This window comes from Pseudophryne corroboree, chromosome 4, assembly GCF_028390025.1.
Source record: "Pseudophryne corroboree isolate aPseCor3 chromosome 4, aPseCor3.hap2, whole genome shotgun sequence".
Taxonomy (NCBI): Eukaryota; Metazoa; Chordata; class Amphibia; order Anura; family Myobatrachidae; genus Pseudophryne; species Pseudophryne corroboree.
Genome location: NC_086447.1, coordinates 512,254,547 through 512,273,769, shown reverse-complemented (window position 1 = coordinate 512,273,769; position 19,223 = coordinate 512,254,547). Strand labels below are relative to the sequence as shown.

Sequence of the window (19,223 nt, the reverse complement as noted above, 5' to 3'; positions counted from 1 at the left end):
AGGGCAGGGCAGGAAGTGTGATACAAAGCAAGGGGAGGGAGTGTGATACAGGGCTGGGGAGGGAGTGTGATACAGAGCAGTTGGAGAGAGTGTGATACAGCACAGGGGGAGAGATTGTGGTACAGGGCAGGTGGAGGGAGTGTAATACACCGCAGGTATGCGGAGTGTCAAACAGGGCAAGGGGAGGGAGTGTGATACAGCACTGGGGGAGGGAGTGTGATACAGTGCAGTTGGATGGAGTGTGAAAAAGCACAGGGGGAGAGAGTGTGATACAGCACAGAGGGCAGGAGTGTGATACAGCACAGTGGGAAGGGAGTGTGATACAGCACAGTGGGAAGGGAGTGTGATATAGTGCAGGGGGAGGGAGTGTGATGCAGGGCAGGGGAAGAGTGTAATATGGCGCAGGTGGAGGGAGTGTGATACAATGCAGGAAGAGAGTGTGTGATACAGGACAGGGGGAAGACTGTCATATGGCGCAGGGGGAGGCAGTGTGATACCATACAGGTGGATGGAGTGTCATACAGGGCAGTGGGAAGAGTGTGATACAGTGCAGGTGAAGGGAGTGTGAAACAGTGCAGGGGGAGGGAGTGTGATACAGCGCTGGGGGAGGGAGTGTGATACAGCACAGAGGGAGGGAGTGTGATACAGCACAGTGGGAAGGGAGTGTGATATAACGAAGAGGAAGGAAGTAAGATACAGGGCAGGGGGAAGAGTGTGATACGGTGCAGGGGGAGGGATTGTGATACAGTACAGGTAGAGAGTGAGATACAGGGCAGGAGGAGGGAGTGTGATACAGCCCTGGGGAGGGAGTGTGATACAGGGCAGGGGGATGGAGTGAAACAATACAGGGGGAGGGAGTTTGGCCAATGTGTTTTATTTTTCTCTGACGTCCTAGTGGATGCTGGGACTCCGTAAGGACCATGGGGAATAGCGGCTCCGCAGGAGACAGGGCACAAAATAAAAGCTTAAGGATCAGGTGGTGTGCACTGGCTCCTCCCCCTATGACCCTCCTCCAAGCCTCAGTTAGATTTTTGTGCCCGGCCGAGAAGGGTGCAATCTAGGTGGCTCTCCTGAGCTGCTTAGAATAAAAGTTTAGTTTAGGTTTTTTTATTTTCAGTGAGTCCTGCTGGCAACAGGCTCACTGCATCGTGGGACTAAGGGGAGAAGAAGCGAACTCACCTGCGTGCAGAGTGGATTGGGCTTCTTAGGCTACTGGACATTAGCTCCAGAGGGACGATCACAGGTACAGCCTGGATGGGTCACCGGAGCCGCGCCGCCGTCCCCCTTACAGAGCCAGAAGAGACGAAGAGGTCCGGTGAAATCGGCGGCAGAAGACATCCTGTCTTCAGACTAAGGTAGCGCACAGCACCGCAGCTGTGCGCCATTGCTCTCAGCACACTTCACACTCCGGTCACTGAGGGTGCAGGGCGCTGGGGGGGAGCGCCCTGAGACGCAATATAACAGTATATACCTTAGGTGGCAAAAAGAATACATCACATATAGCTCCTGGGCTATATGGATGTATTTTAACCCCTGCCATTTTTACACAAAAAAGCGGGAGATAAGGACGTCGTGAAGGGGCGGAGCCTATCTCCTCAGCACACAAGCGCCATTTTCCCTCACAGCTCCGCTGGAAGGACGGCTCCCTGACTCTCCCCTGCAGTCCTGCTTCAGAATCAGGGTAAAAAAGAGAAGGGGGGGCATTTTTGGCAGCAAATAACGATAATAACAGCAGCTATAAGGGAATAACACTTATATAAGGTTATCCCTGTATATATATATAGCGCTGGGTGTGTGCTGGCAGACTCTCCCTCTGTCTCTCCAAAGGGCTAAGTGGGGTCCTGTCCTCTATCAGAGCATTCCCGGTGTGTGTGCTGTGTGTCGGTACGCGTGTGTCGACATGTATGAGGAGGAAAATGATGTGGAGGCGGAGCAGTTGCCTGTGTTGGTGATGTCACCCCCTAGGGAGTCGACACCTGACTGGATGATTGTATTTAAACAATTAAGTGATAATGTCAGCAATTTGCAAAAAACTGTTGACGACATGAGACAGCCGGCAAATCAATTAGTGCCTGTCCAGGCGTCTCAGACACCGTCAGGGGCGCTAAAACGCCCGTTACCTCAGTGGGTCGACACAGACCCTGACACAGATACTGAGTCTAGTGTCGACGGTGACGAGACAAACGTAATGTCCAGTAGGGCCACACGTTACATGATCACGGCAATGAAAGAGGCATTGAACCTTTCTGACACTACAAGTACCACAAAGAAGGGTATTATGTGGGGTGTGAAAAAACTACCAATAGTTTTTCCTGAGTCAGAGGAAATAAATGAGGTGTGTGATAAAGCGTGGGTTTCCCCCGATAAAAAACAGCTAATTTCTAATAAATTATTAGCATTATATCCCTTCCCGCCAGAGGTTAGGGCGCGTTGGGAAACACCCCCTAGGGTAGATAAGGCGCTCACACGTTTATCTAAACAAGTGGCGTTACCGTCTCCTGATACGGCCACCCTAAAAGAACCAGCTGATAGAAGGCTGGAAAATATCCTAAAAAGTATATACACACATACTGGTGTTATACTGCGACCAGCAATCGCCTCAGCCTGGATGTGCAGTGCTGGAGTCGCATGGTCGGATTCCCTGACTGAGAATATTGATACCCTGGATAGGGACAATATTTTGTTAACTATAGAACATTTAAAGGATGCATTGCTATATATGCGTGATGCACAGAGGGATATTTGCACCCTGGCATCAAGAGTAAGTGCTATGTCCATCTCTGCCAGAAGAGCGTTATGGACGCGACAGTGGTCAGGGGATGCGGATTCCAAACGGCACATGGAAGTATTGCCGTATAAAGGGGAGGAGTTATTTGGGGCTGGTCTATCGGACCTGGTGGCCACGGCAACGGCTGGGAAATCCACCTTTTTACCCCAGGTCACTTCACATCAGCAGAAAAAGACACCGTCTTTTCAAACTCAGTCCTTTCGTTCCCATAAGTACAAGCGAGCAAAAGGCCACTCCTTTCTGCCCCGGGGCAGAGGAAGAGGAAAAAGACTGCACCGTGCAGCCGCTTCCCAGGAGCAGAAGCCCTCCCCTGCTTCTGCCAAGTCTTCAGCATGACGCTGGGGCTTTACAAGCAGACTCAGATATGGTGGGGGCCCGTCTCAAGAATTTCAACGCGCAGTGGGCTCACTCGCAAGTGGATCCCTGGATTCTACAGGTAGTATCGCAGGGGTACAAACTGGAATTCGAGGCGTTTCCCCCTCGTCGGTTCCTGAAGTCTGCTTTACCAAAGTCTCCCTCCGACAGGGAGGCAGTTTTGGAAGCCATTCACAAGCTGTATTCCCAGCAGGTGATAATCAAGGTACCCCTCCTGCAACAGGGAAAGGGGTATTATTCCACGCTGTTTGTGGTACCGAAGCCGGACGGCTCGGTGAGACCAATTTTAAATCTGAAATCCTTGAACACTTACATAAAAAGGTTCAAATTCAAGATGGAGTCACTCAGAGCAGTGATAGCGAACCTGGAAGAAGGGGACTATATGGTGTCTCTGGACATCAAAGATGCTTATCTCCACGTCCCAATATACCCTTCTCACCAAGGGTACCTCAGGTTTGTAGTACAAAACTGTCATTATCAGTTTCAGACGCTGCCGTTTGGATTGTCCACGGCACCTCGGGTCTTTACCAAGGTAATGGCCGAAATGATGATTCTTCTACGAAGAAAAGGCATTTTAATTATCCCTTACTTGGACGATCTCCTGATAAGGGCAAGATCCAGGGAACAGTTAGAAGTTGGAGTAGCACTATCTCAGGTAGTGTTACGTCAGCACGGGTGGATTCTAAATATTCCAAAATCGCAGCTGATTCCAACGACACGTCTACTGTTCCTAGGAATGATTCTGGACACAGTCCAGAAGAAGGTGTTTCTCCCGGAGGAGAAGGCCAGGGAGTTATCCGAGCTAGTCAGGAACCTCCTAAAACCAGGCCAGGTCTCAGTGCATCAGTGCACGAGGGTCCTGGGAAAAATGGTGGCTTCCTACGAAGCGATTCCATTCGGAAGATTCCATGCAAGAACGTTTCAGTGGGATCTACTGGACAAATGGTCCGGATCGCATCTGCAGATGCATCAGCGGATAACCCTGTCGCCAAGGACAAGGGTGTCTCTCCTGTGGTGGCTGCAGAGTGCTCATCTACTAGAGGGCCGCAGATTTGGCATTCAGGATTGGATCCTGGTAACCACGGATGCCAGCCTGAGAGGCTGGGGAGCAGTCACACAGGGAAGGAATTTCCAGGGCTTGTGGTCAAGCATGGAAACATCTCTTCATATAAACATTCTGGAACTAAGGGCCATTTACAATGCCCTAAGTCAAGCAAAACCTCTGCTTCAGGGTCAGGCGGTGTTGATCCAATCGGACAACATCACGTCAGTCGCCCACGTAAACAGACAGGGCGGCACGAGAAGCAGGAGGGCAATGGCAGAAGCTGCAAGGATTCTTCGCTGGGCGGAAAATCATGTGATAGCACTGTCAGCAGTGTTCATTCCGGGAGTGGACAACTGGGAAGCAGACTTCCTCAGCAGACACGACCTTCACCCGGGAGAGTGGGGACTTCACCCAGAAGTCTTCCACCTGATTGTAAACCGTTGGGAAAAACCAAAGGTGGACATGATGGCGTCACGTCTAAACAAAAAACTGGACAGATATTGCGCCAGGTCAAGGGACCCTCAGGCAATAGCAGTGGACGCTCTGGTAACGCCGTGGGTGTACCAGTCAGTGTATGTGTTCCCTCCTCTGCCTCTCATACCAAAAGTACTGAGAATCATAAGAAGGAGAGGAGTAAGAACTATACTCGTGGTTCCGGATTGGCCAAGAAGGACTTGGTACCCGGAACTTCAAGAGATGCTCACGGACGAACCGTGGCCTCTACCTCTAAGAAAGGACCTGCTACTGCAGGGGCCTTGTCTGTTCCAAGACTTACCGCGGCTGCGTTTGACGGCATGGCGGTTGAACGCCGGATCCTGAGGGAAAAAGGCATTCCAGAAGAAGTCATCCCTACTCTGGTCAAAGCCAGGAAGGACGTAACCGCAAAACATTATCACCGCATTTGGCGTAAATATGTTGCGTGGTGTGAGGCCAAGAAGGCCCCTACAGAGGAATTTCAACTGGGTCGTTTCCTTCATTTCCTGCAAACAGGACTGTCTATGGGCCTAAAATTAGGGTCCATTAAGGTTCAAATTTCGGCCCTGTCGATTTTCTTCCAGAAAGAACTGGCTTCAGTACCTGAAGTTCAGACATTTGTAAAAGGGGTGCTGCACATACAGCCTCCTTTTGTGCCTCCAGTGGCACCTTGGGATCTCAATGTTGTGTTGAGTTTTCTAAAGTCACATTGGTTTGAACCACTTTCCACTGTGGACTTAAAATATCTCACATGGAAGGTGTCGATGCTGTTAGCCTTGGCTTCAGCCAGGCGTGTGTCAGAATTGGCGGCTTTATCATATAAAAGCCCTTACTTAATTTTTCATTCTGACAGGGCGGAATTGAGGACTCGTCCTCAATTTCTACCTAAGGTGGTTTCTGCATTTCACATGAACCAACCTATTGTGGTACCTGCGGCTACCAGGGACTTAGAGGACTCTAAGTTGCTTGACGTTGTCAGGGCCTTGAAAATATATGTTTCCAGGACGGCTGGAGTCAGAAAATCTGACTCGCTGTTTATCCTGTATGCACCCAACAAGCTGGGTGCTCCTGCTTCAAAGCAGACGATTGCTCGTTGGATTTGTAGTACAATTCAGCTTGCACATTCTGTGGCAGGATTGCCACAGCCAAAATCAGTAAAAGCCCATTCCACAAGGAAAGTGGGCTCATCTTGGGCGGCTGCCCGAGGGGTCTCGGCTTTACAACTTTGCCGAGCAGCTACTTGGTCAGGGGCAAACACGTTTGCTAAATTCTACAAATTTGATACCCTGGCTGAGGAGGACCTGGAGTTCTCTCATTCGGTGCTGCAGAGTCATCCGCACTCTCCCGCCCGTTTGGGAGCTTTGGTATAATCCCCATGGTCCTTACGGAGTCCCAGCATCCACTAGGACGTCAGAGAAAATAAGATTTTACTTACCGATAAATCTATTTCTCGTAGTCCGTAGTGGATGCTGGGCGCCCATCCCTAGTGCGGATTGTCTGCAATACTTGTATATAGTTATTGTTACAAAAATTCGGGTTATTATTGTTGTGAGCCATCTTTTCAGAGGCTCCTTTGCGTTTATCATACTGTTAACTGGGTTCAGATCACGAGTTGTACGGTGTGATTGGTGTGGCTGGTATGAGTCTTACCCGGGATTCAATATCCTTCCTTATTATGGCCCTCATTCCGAGTTGTTCGCTCGGTATTTTTCATCGCATCGCAGTGAAAATCCGCGTAGTACGCATGCGCAATGTTCGCACTGCGACTGCGCCAAGTAACTTTACTATGAAGAAAGTATTTTTACTCACGGCTTTTTCTTCGCTCCGGCGATCGTAATGTGATTGACAGGAAATGGGTGTTACTGGGCGGAAACACGGCGTTTCAGGGGCGTGTGGCTGAAAACGCTACCGTTTCCGGAAAAAACGCAGGAGTGGCCGGGGAAACGGTGGGAGTGCCTGGGCGAACGCTGGGTGTGTTTGTGACGTCAACCAGGAACGACAAGCACTGAAATGATCGCACAGGCAGAGTAAGTCTGGAGCTACTCTGAAACTGCTAAGTAGTTAGTAATCGCAATAATGCGAATACATCGGTCGCAATTTTAAGAAGCTAAGATTCACTCCCAGTAGGCGGCGGCTTAGCGTGTGTAACTCTGCTAAATTCGCCTTGCGACCGATCAACTCGGAATGAGGGCCTATGTACGCTCGTCCGGGCACAGTATCCTAACTGAGGCTTGGAGGAGGGTCATAGGGGGAGGAGCCAGTGCACACCACCTGATCCTTAAGCTTTTATTTTGTGCCCTGTCTCCTGCGGAGCCGCTATTCCCCATGGTCCTTACGGAGTCCCAGCATCCACTACGGACTACGAGAAATAGATTTATCGGTAAGTAAAATCTTATTTTTTTCCTGTTCGCGCCAATACGTTTGGAATTTTTCCTTGTAGGGGGGACAATATTTATTTCCTGTAGGGATGAATGTGTTTTTTTTTTCTTCCTGTGGGGCTGATTTGTTTTATTTTTGGATGGGACAGTATGTTTAAAAGTGGGCATCTCAGTCCTTGCACATTCAGATGCATGCACGTACACCAGAGAAAGTCATTGTAGCGGCATTAGCATAAAGTCACAGACGCAGCTACAATAAAAGACACACAGAAGGCTGCGACTGCCTCCGACTCAGAATCAGTCTCTATGAGGAGAGATCTTGCCCTCACTTGATAAACCCCACGACTCAACAGAGCCCACCTCCTTTACGGCTGCTTCCAGAAATTTCCTGGGCTGGTTTTCCATCCCAATCTGCCCCTGGCCTTCAGTTCATTAATGGTTCTTGGTCGATGTTTGTAGACCTCAGTCTTCAGATGGCCCCTGTTGGCTGTGTAGAGGACTTTCATGAAGTTGATGAGGATGATTTTCTGCCCAGTAATGAAAACACTTGTTAATGTAGCCAGACAAGTGAAAGTGAGGGTTGTCAAGAAATTGCAGCAATAACGCCGGAAGTGACCCGCTGAGTGATGCACAACTTCAGAAGTCAACTACAAATGTGTAGCATGAATGAACGCCACCATCTTGATGATATCATAACCATTTGAAAATATACTGTATTCCATCCATTTTCAGATTATGTACTAACATTGGGGGTGATTCCGAGTTATTCGCTATTTTTTTCGGTCGCACAACATATTCGCAACTTTGCGAACACGTTACACAATAGCGAATAACCGCCCCCAACATATTTTTGCTATTTCGTACGCAGTATTACACAAAGTAGGCGTATGCCAAATTACATCGCACTAATGCGAACCCATCGCAATTTCACAAACCTCATCGTAAAAATCCTAACTTCTCGTAGATTTACGCATTCCTGTTAAAATTGCACACGCTTTTGCTGAAAAACGCACAGCAATGGGGTTTTTTTTCAAGTTATATTACACCTTTCAATTCAAACTCAACAAGCCTTCCTCAATTACGAATCTAATTAGTGTAATGAATGATTGTGGTCATGACCAATTAAGTCTTCAAAGAATACCTACAGAACACTTTGTAGGCATAATTGGCCATTACCATGTTTGTTTATAAATAAGTGAAATAGATGTGTAAACTGTGCCTGGCCTAATGTTAAATAGCATATTTTTGTGTGGAGGTGTAGTGTGTGAATATATGTGTTTACATGTTTTTCTAAACAATAAGCTACTAACTGACATAATTTGTTTGTTTGTTTGTTTGTAAATAATAAGATTAATATTCGTAAGTTTGATGTGTGTTTTTTGTAAGGTAACCAATTTCTGCTAGGCATTATGCTGTTCCTTTATTGCATTAAAAAACACAACAACCGCTTAACTGTAATAAACAATTTTTTATTTTTGTACATTTTTTTTGTGTTTTTTTTTAGAACCAATAACAAATATTTTCCAATTTAAAAATTAACAAATTAAATTTTTTTATGCATCCGATCAACATCGGCCAGCATGGCCTGCAAATTAGCCTTTAGACTTGCAAGGATGCCAGGCAGGCTTGTGGGATCTCCAACTGCACCATCTGAAAAGAAGAGCAAAAATAAAAATAAAAAACTTACTCACATTACCTATTACACAAGCAAGCCACAAAGCACACTTTAATGGCAAAGGGACTACATCATGGATGTTTGAATGTTAAAACAGTAGCCTGCCAACACACAAGCATGCTCAGCAATGTTTGTTATTGTTAACTTTCAATTTTAAAAAGTGTACCACACCATGATGTACATTTACTAAGATGGGAGTTCTATTTAAGATGGGACGTTGCCCATAGCAACCAATCAGATTCCACATATCTTCTAGAAGGTGCTAAATAAATGAGAAGTTGAATCTGATTGGTTGCTATGGGCAACATCCCATCTTGAATAAAACTCCCATCTTAGTAAATGTAACCCCATGCTGGGATTCATTTACATCTGGAGTGAAGCAGACTTGTCTTTTTTGGTGTTTGCCCTGCATCATCACACTGCATATCAACATCTTCAGAAGGACAACATATCCTAGCATGCCCACACTCCCTGAAAGCCTGCCTTACTACATAAGGTGAAACATTTTTTTTTTAAGTAAAATAATAATTTTTTGACTGTAACTTTCACAACACAAATCATTGTGTCCTTAGCCTGGCTAACAAAGTGAAGCATGCGAGTTCAATGTGCAAATATTAGGAATACCTAGGCACAAGTGTAAAAGAACAACAACATACTAAACTTCACTCAGGTCTAACTGTTTCACTGACAACCTAGCACATATAAACCCTGTTGTCCTGGCAACCCTGTCGACCTAGAGTGGACACCCTAAACATTGCAGACATAGACACTGTACATCTAATGATACTCACACAAATGTAAATGCAACATCCATACCATGATGAAGAACACAAACATTTTTCCTTGGGCCAAGATTGGCCACACTACAACACTGCATGTATTTGATTTTGAAGTTTAAGTAGGTAACAAATACATTTTAAATGTGTTAAAACTTACTCTCATCAGCCACATGCGCAGCACCCTCAACATTCTCAGGGGCTTCTGCTGCCCATTCACTGGGTGGGGAAGGAGGCTGGATGGGGGAAGGAGGGTGGATGGGGGAAGGAGGATGGATTGGGGAAGGAGGAGGGATTGGGGAGCTGTTTACAGAGGGTGGGTCTGATTGAGAGGGGGAGGGGGGCGGAGAGGGTGTTTGGGCCACAGAGGGGGAGGGGGCCAGAGAGGGGGAATGGGAAAGAGAGGGGGAGGTGGGCGGAGTGGTGGTTTGGCCTACAGAGGGGGAGGGGGACAGAGAGGGGTATTGGTAAAGAGAGGGGGAGGGGGACAGAGAGGGGTATTGGTAAAGAGAGGGGGAGGGGGCTGAGCAGGGGATTGGGAAGGAGAGGGGGATTGGGCGACAGAAGGGGAGGGGGGCTGAGAAGGGGTTTGGGAAGGAGAGGGGGATTGGGCGACAGAAGGGGAGGGGGGCTGAGAAGGGGATTGGGAAGGAGAGGGGATTGGGCGACAGAAGGGGAGGGGGGCTGAGAAGGGAATTGGGAAGGAGAGGGGGATTGGGCGACAGAAGGGGAGGGGGGCTGAGAAGGGGATTGGGAAGGAGAGGGGGATTGGGCGACAGAAGGGGAGGGGGGCTGAGAAGGGGATTGGGAAGGAGAGGGGGATTGGGCGACAGAAGGGGAGGGGGGCTGAGAAGGGGTTTGGGAAGGAGAGGGGGATTGGGCGACAGAAGGGGAGGGGGCTGAGAAGGGGATTGGGAAGGAGAGGGGGATTGGGCGACAGAAGGGGAGGGGGGCTGAGAGGGGATTGGGAAGGAGAGGGGGATTGGGTGACAGAAGGGGAGGGGGGCTGAGAAGGGGATTGGTCCGGACTTCCTGCAGCAGCTTGCCGTTGTGCTCGCCCTAGAATGATATAGGTAATATTTAGGTTGTGGCTTTAAAAATTATAACAACAGTATTTTTCTATTACACTGTTCTGTCCCATGTTAAAGACACGGGTAAAATTGCAATTTATTTATTTTTAAAAAAACTGGTGATGTTGCCCATAGCAACCAATCAGATTCTACGTAACATTTATTAGGCTGCTTCTAGAAGATAATATATTTAATCTGATTGGTTGCTATAGGCAACATCACCAGTTCTAAAAAGCTCCCACCTTAGTAAATGTACCCCACAGAGCAAGTTATTGGGTTCAGTTGACAGCCTGTGTAGCAACTCAGTACAACAACATTCACTTTTTCAGAAGCACTTTGCTACACAGTCAATACTGCTTGCCCTAACCACACACACTGTGTCATGTTTGTTCTACAATAGTTCAGTCAGTGTGCCAATTTTCACACTATATAATTTAGTGAAAATATGCAAGTTTTGCATTACAAGTTTCTGCTAATCATCTCAGTGTTATTTAATGTAATATGAAATTTACTGCGCCTACGTCTAGTGCGGATTTGTTGGCGGAGCTCCGCCAACAGGTCCGGTGTGCGACGGCGCAGCGCCTTTCAAGTTGGATAATGGAGCGTGTGGTCCGGGTGCGGCTGCGGAGTATGCGGCGGACCTCCGCGTAGGCCTCGCGCTTTATCCTATTGGGGATAAAGGGGCCTACGCGGCGGTCCATCACCGCGACCAACACGCGCAGCTCACGGTGGCTAAATGCAGCTGCACGCATGGTGCCAATGGCGTTTTCCATATATGGGCTTATATTTATAGTGTGTGGTGGCATGTGATTGGTTGTAAATTTATGGTGTCATCTAATAAACTTTATTGATGTGTGCATTGCTGTGAAGGACAGTGGGTACAGTTCGCAATAGCGGACATTCGCAGCCACGGAAGAATAAGAAACACAATACATACACTCACAATTACACTCACACACTCACATACACACACACACACACACACACACACACTAAAATCACACTCACACACACACACACACACACACACACATACACACACACTTATAGAAAAGTAATTGTTACAATCTGTGTACTCACCACATTTGTCAATAACAATCAGCTGCACAAAGTCACAAAGTTTTCGACATTTAGGATCATATGTTGTGTCATTTGTAATGTAAACAGATGCATGGCATATAGACATTTGTGGAACAAGGGTTACAATCAGAATATTTAGACAAACATTGCATATTAAAAATTTAAACAGGTATGCCTTGCACAACACTTAAATGGGCATATAATTAAAAAATTAAAAATAGGACCTGGGGTTACTAGGGGCAACATTACCTAATATTAGATATGGACACATATTCCCAAAAAAATTCAAATAAATTTTATTAAGTAACATTAAGTGTAGCCTGCATTATGTGGTTCATGTTATTTGGTATGTACAAAGGAATATGTCTATGTCGATAAGATTTAGCTGATGTAGTTTATAAGTTGGTTTATTCACACGTGATTGCATTTGCTACTATTAAATAATTACAACATGCATTTAACATCAATGTTTATTTTGGGGGAAAAAAGATTATTTGGGAGCATGTCAGATGTGTAGGTGCTAACAATAAAAATGTTATGTGTCCAGACAATTGCTGTTTGTAGTATTTTGGCTGAGCAGTGTTTGCTCAGTAATTGAACAACAGGTGAATTCATTGGCATAATAATTGCTAATTAGGGCAGACACACTAGTCACAGTACTTCGCAAGTGCAGAGTAACTGCAGACTTACTCCTCGGCTGCGACAGGATAGCGAGCATTTGTTGTGTACATTTACCATCGTATACGCATTTCTGCTCAAAACACGCCTACTGCTGGTTGCATACTCCCACACTAGCCGCCCACTTTCACGCCCATTTCGTTAGATAGCGAAGCCATGCCTCTGTCACGCCTCCGTCACTCCCCGTTTTCGGTGGTGTAGTACGAGCAGGTTTTCAGTTAGTAATTTTGCTCAAGCGTCGTATCGCTCCCTTTGCGCACGCGCAGTCTAGCTGTCGTGCATGCGCAGTTGGTGGATTTTCGCCGTTTTGCAATGCGATGAACTGCTTCGATCAACTCGGAATGAGGGCCATTGTAAATAGCATTAACCAAGACTATTGTTAACCTTTCTGAAATCTGGGAAGTGTTTTTTTTTTTTGCCTCACCCTATATATAATGCACAAAACAGCGGCAGTCACGGGTCTTCACTTGAAAGAATTCACATGAAAAACTGTATCAGTACAATGTTCCAGTCGGTACACTTTTTTCAAGAACATGTTCTTCACAAAAGTTTACAAAAGTTTGTCATGTGAATTCTTTCAAGTGAAGTGACACTGTTTTGAGAATTATATGAGTGGTTGTGGTATACCTCAGAGGGCACCAGGGCAAGTTTTGCCAGTGACAAGTGAAATGCCGATTGTGTGTTTTACTTTCTCCCCTCTCTCTCTGTCTCTCTCTCTCTCTTGCTAGCCTGTCGTGATTTTTTTATTATTTACTTTGCACAATGTAGGCAAGAATGTAGCAAGCTACGAGAAGAGTTAAGGATAGAACATGAGGAGGACAAAAAGTCTGCACTGGCTCAGCTCCTTCAGCTCAAGGATCGAGAAATAAACACAGCAAAGGATAGCTGGCAAAACAAAGTAGAGGATCTTCTTGACCAGGTACAGCTGTCTGTATTATTACTACACCATTGTATAAGTAACTACACTGAAGACAATTGAAACAAAGATTTTATAGATAATTTAGTTGTAAGTTGTTAAAAATACTACAGTGCAGTGCTGTGCAATGTATAGATGTGCCCTCATACACTGTGGCCTCAGTCACACCAAATAGCCCTTCTCAGCAATCCAGGACCCGTGCGACTCGGCTTGCCTAGAGTATCGTATTTGTGTCTTTTCTTGCTTGAATGTGTGTCTTAGTCGCAATGTGATGCAATAAAACTGCTTCAGTATGCGACACTTGCATATCTGTGTGTGAATGAGTCTGAATCTGTATATGTAGTGCTACGATGCAGCAGCCACGGCTTTTTTCCTTGCCAAGTTCTAATGTGCTTTATCCTCGACTTTGTACATGCGTGACTAATTCCTGTGCAGTTAAAATCACAGCCAGTGTCTGTAGTAAAGATTGAGTTGTGTTTTGCTGTGTTTATGGTGCGAATAAGACAAATTCAAAGAAAAAGTTGCTGTCTGCACTGCTTAGCTTGGCTCTATCGCATCAGACATCTCGCACCACATGGCGTATTGAGGCTACGTGTATGAGCACACATATGTACAGTATGTCTGGTGGTTTATTGATCCAAAGATAGAAAGTGTGAGTGTGAAGTCTCCCAGTCAAACCCTGTCATGGGGAGAAGCGCTGTACCTCCTCAAACCCAAATGCAATAAGTCGATTCAGTAAAAAACATGCTGCATGCCTAAAGATTCTGGAATGAAAACATGCTCTTTAGAGCTATTTTACTAAAGCAAAGTAGACATACAGGGTAAAGACGAGGCAGCTTCGAAAAGAGCAGCATAGTAAATTTAGCCCTAAGTGTAAGTCCTAATCAGACAACTCTCTAAGACAGGCATTCCCAACCTCGGTCCTCAAGGCACACCAACTGTGCAGGTTTTAGTGATATCCAGGCTGCAGGACAGGTGACTTAATTAGTAGCTCAGTTATTTTGATTTAACCATCTGTGCTGCAGCCTGGATATAACTAAAACCTGCACTGTTGGTGTGCCTTGAGGACCGTGGTTGGGAATGCCTGCTCTAAGGGGTGTGGTCATACCTCGCAAAATATTGGTAGCCCTAATCAGGACAGGAGGGAGTTGGTGCATGTCATAACTTTAATGGGACCAGTCTGCATTGGTAAGGGAGCGTGGCCAGGCTTCTACGTGCGTTTCCTGTGCTGAACAGCTCTAGTCTGCCCCTTCACCGCCTCCTGTCTTTTGCAATCACCTTTACACTATTAACAGCTGATATGCGGTATAGAGCAGCATGACTGGCAATACCTCCCAACTGCCAAGCAGATCGGGACAGTGCAGTTGCATTACTGACAGTGGGACAGAGCATTCAAATAGGGACAGTCCTGCTGGAATCAGCACAGTTGGGAGGTATGGTATGGGTGCGGTTGACTTGTATCTCCTTGCCTATACTGTACTGAGCCTATCTGGTAATCATCTCTGAGCGAAAGAACCACAAGTGTCAGATATGCTAACAAGATAAATCCACGAGATGTGTACATGTGCTGAGTGACCCTTTGTGTAATTTAGATAATAAGAACACTAGAGATGAGCGCCTGAAATTTTTCGGGTTTTGTGTTTTGGTTTTGGGTTCGGTTCCGCGGCCGTGTTTTGGGTTCGAACGCGTTTTGGCAAAACCTCACCGAATTTTTTTTGTCGGATTCGGGTGTGTTTTGGATTCGGGTGTTTTTTTCAAAAAACACTAAAAAACAGCTTAAATCATAGAATTTGGGGGTCATTTTGATCCCAAAGTATTATTAACCTCAAAAACCATAATTTACACTCATTTTCAGTCTATTCTGAATACCTCACACCTCACAATATTATTTTTAGTCCTAAAATTTGCACCGAGGTCGCTGTGTGAGTAAGATAAGCGACCCTAGTGGCCGACACAAACACCGGGCCCATCTAGGAGTGGCACTGCAGTGTCACGCAGGATGTCCCTTCCAAAAAACCCTCCCCAAACAGCACATGACGCAAAGAAAAAAAGAGGCGCAATGAGGTAGCTGTGTGAGTAAGATTAGCGACCCTAGTGGCCGACACAAACACCGGGCCCATCTAGGAGTGGCACTGCAGTGTCACGCAGGATGTCCCTTCCAAAAAACCCTCCCCAAACAGCACATGACGCAAAGAAAAAAAGAGGCGCAATGAGGTAGCTGACTGTGTGAGTAAGATTAGCGACCCTAGTGGCCGACACAAACACCGGGCCCATCTAGGAGTGGCACTGCAGTGTCACGCAGGATGTCCCTTCCAAAAAATCCTCCCCAAACAGCACATGACGCAAAGAAAAAAAGAGGCGCAATGAGGTAGCTGACTGTGTGAGTAAGATTAGCGACCCTAGTGGCCGACACAAACACCGGGCCCATCTAGGAGTGGCACTGCAGTGTCACGCAGGATGTCCCTTCCAAAAAACCCTCCCCAATCAGCACATGATGCAAAGAAAAAGAAAAGAAAAAAGAGGTGCAAGATGGAATTGTCCTTGGGCCCTCCCACCCACCCTTATGTTGTATAAACAAAACAGGACATGCACACTTTAACCAACCCATCATTTCAGTGACAGGGTCTGCCACACGACTGTGACTGATATGACGGGTTGGTTTGGACCCCCCCCAAAAAAGAAGCAATTAATCTCTCCTTGCACAAACTGGCTCTACAGAGGCAAGATGTCCACCTCATCTTCACCCTCCGATATATCACCGTGTACATCCCCCTCCTCACAGATTATCAATTCGTCCCCACTGGAATCCACCATCTCAGCTCCCTGTGTACTTTGTGGAGGCAATTGCTGCTGGTCAATGTCTCCGCGGAGGAATTGATTATAATTCATTTTAATGAACATCATCTTCTCCACATTTTCTGGATGTAACCTCGTACGCCGATTGCTGACAAGGTGAGCGGCGGCACTAAACACTCTTTCGGAGTACACACTTGTGGGAGGGCAACTTAGGTAGAATAAAGCCAGTTTGTGCAAGGGCCTCCAAATTGCCTCTTTTTCCTGCCAGTATAAGTACGGACTGTGTGACGTGCCTACTTGGATGCGGTCACTCATATAATCCTCCACCATTCTATCAATGTTGAGAGAATCATATGCAGTGACAGTAGACGACATGTCCGTAATCGTTGTCAGGTCCTTCAGTCCGGACCAGATGTCAGCATCAGCAGTCGCTCCAGACTGCCCTGCATCACCGCCAGCGGGTGGGCTCGGAATTCTGAGCCTTTTCCTCGCACCCCCAGTTGCGGGAGAATGTGAAGGAGGAGATGTTGACAGGTCGCGTTCCGCTTGACTTGACAATTTTGTCACCAGCAGGTCTTTCAACCCCAGCAGACCTGTGTCTGCCGGAAAGAGAGATCCAAGGTAGGCTTTAAATCTAGGATCGAGCACGGTGGCCAAAATGTAGTGCTCTGATTTCAACAGATTGACCACCCGTGAATCCTTGTTAAGCGAATTAAGGGCTGCATCCACAAGTCCCACATGCCTAGCGGAATCGCTCCCTTTTAGCTCCTTCTTCAATGCCTCCAGCTTCTTCTGCAAAAGCCTGATGAGGGGAATGACCTGACTCAGGCTGGCAGTGTCTGAACTGACTTCACGTGTGGCAAGTTCAAAGGGCATCAGAACCTTGCACAACGTTGAAATCATTCTCCACTGCACTTGAGACAGGTGCATTCCACCTACTATATCGTGCTCAATTGTATAGGCTTGAATGGCCTTTTGCTGCTCCTCCAACCTCTGAAGCATATAGAGGGTTGAATTCCACCTCGTTACCACTTCTTGCTTCAGATGATGGCAGGGCAGGTTCAGTAGTTTTTGGTGGTGCTCCAGTCTTCTGTACGTGGTGCCTGTACGCCGAAAGTGTCCCGCAATTTTTCTGGCCACCGACAGCATCTCTTGCACGCCCCTGTCGTTTTTTAAAAAATTCTGCACCACCAAATTCAAGGTATGTGCAAAACATGGGACGTGCTGGAATTTGCCCATATTTAATGCACACACAATATTGCTGGCGTTGTCCGATGCCACAAATCCACAGGAGAGTCCAATTGGGGTAAGCCATTCCGCGATGATCTTCCTCAGTTGCCGTAAGAGGTTTTCAGCTGTGTGCGTATTCTGGAAACCGGTGATACAAAGCGTAGCCTGCCTAGGAAAGAGTTGGCGTTTGCGAGATGCTGCTACTGGTGCCGCCGCTGCTGTTCTTGCGGCGGGAGTCCATACATCTACCCAGTGGGCTGTCACAGTCATATAGTCCTGACCCTGCCCTGCTCCACTTGTCCACATGTCCGTGGTTAAGTGGACATTGGGTACAGCTGCATTTTTTAGGACACTGGTGACTCTTTTTCTGAGGTCTGTGTACATTTTCGGTATCGCCTGCCTAGAGAAATGGAACCTAGATGGTATTTGGTACCGGGGACACAGTACCTCCAACAAGTCTCTAGTTGGCTCTGCAGTAATGATGGATACCGGAACCACGTTTCTCACCACCCAGGATGCCAAGGCCTCAGTTATCCGCTTTGCAGTAGGATGACTGCTGTGATATTTCATCTTCCTCGCAAAGGACTGTTGAACAGTCAATTGCTTACTGGAAGTAGTACAAGTGGGCTTACGACTTCCCCTCTGGGATGACCATCGACTCCCAGCGGCAACAACAGCAGCGCCAGCAGCAGTAGGCGTTACACGCAAGGATGCATCGGAGGAATCCCAGGCAGGAGAGGACTCGTCAGAATTGCCAGTGACATGGCCTGCAGGACTATTGGCATTCCTGGGGAAGGAGGAAATTGACACTGAGGGAGTTGGTGGGGTGGTTTGCGTGAGCTTGGTTACAAGAGGAAGGGATTTACTGGTCAGTGGACTGCTTCCGCTGTCACCCAAAGTTTTTGAACTTGTCACTGACTTATTATGAATGCGCTGCAGGTGACGTATAAGGGAGGATGTTCCGAGGTGGTTAACGTCCTTACCCCTACTTATTACAGCTTGACAAAGGGAACACACGGCTTGACACCTGTTGTCCGCATTTCTGGTGAAATACCTCCACACCGAAGAGCTGATTTTTTTGGTATTTTCACCTGGCATGTCAACGGCCATATTCCTCCCACGGACAACAGGTGTCTCCCCGGGTGCCTGACTTAAACAAACCACCTCACCATCAGAATCCTCCTGGTCAATTTCCTCCCCAGCGCCAGCAACACCCATATCCTCCTCATCCTGGTGTACTTCAACACTGACATCTTCAATCTGACTATCAGGAACTGGACTGCGGGTGCTCCTTCCAGCACTTGCAGGGGGCGTGCAAATGGTGGAAGGCGCATGCTCTTCACGGCCAGTGTTGGGAAGGTCAGGCATCGCAACCGACACAATTGGACTCTCCTTGTGGATTTGGGATTTCGAAGAATGCACAGTTCTTTGCTGTGCTGCTTTTGCCAGCTTGAGTCTTTTCATTTTTCTAGCGAGAGGCTGAGTGCCTCCATCCTCATGTGAAGCTGAACCACTAGCCATGAACATAGGCCAGGGCCTCAGCCGTTCCTTGCCACTCCGTGTGGTAAATGGCATATTGGCAAGTTTACGCTTCTCCTCCGACAATTTTATTTTAGGTTTTGGAGTCCTTTTTTTACTGATATTTGGTGTTTTGGATTTGACATGCTCTGTACTATGACATTGGGCATCGGCCTTGGCAGACGACGTTGCTGGCATTTCATCGTCTCGGCCATGACTAGTGGCAGCAGCTTCAGCACGAGGTGGAAGTGGATCTTGATCTTTCCCTAATTTTGGAACCTCAACATTTTTGTTCTCCATATTTTAATAGGCACAACTAAAAGGCACCTCAGGTAAACAATGGAGATGGATGGATTGGATACTAGTATACAATTATGGACGGGCTGCCGAGTGCCGACACAGAGGTAGCCACAGCCGTGAACTA

The 19,223-nt window shown here is 47.1% G+C and overlaps 1 protein-coding gene across 4 annotated transcripts in view; it reads left to right on the top strand.

The window, feature by feature from the left end:
* Positions 1-19,223, top strand: part of FAM184A (family with sequence similarity 184 member A) — a 500,388-nt gene that overhangs the window by 348,678 nt on the left and 132,487 nt on the right. For all 4 annotated transcript variants that reach the window (XM_063917229.1, XM_063917230.1, XM_063917231.1 and 1 more), the window contains one exon: positions 13,108-13,258. In XM_063917229.1, coding sequence (XP_063773299.1) covers positions 13,108-13,258 — 151 coding nt within the window. The remainder of the gene's footprint in view (positions 1-13,107; positions 13,259-19,223) is intronic.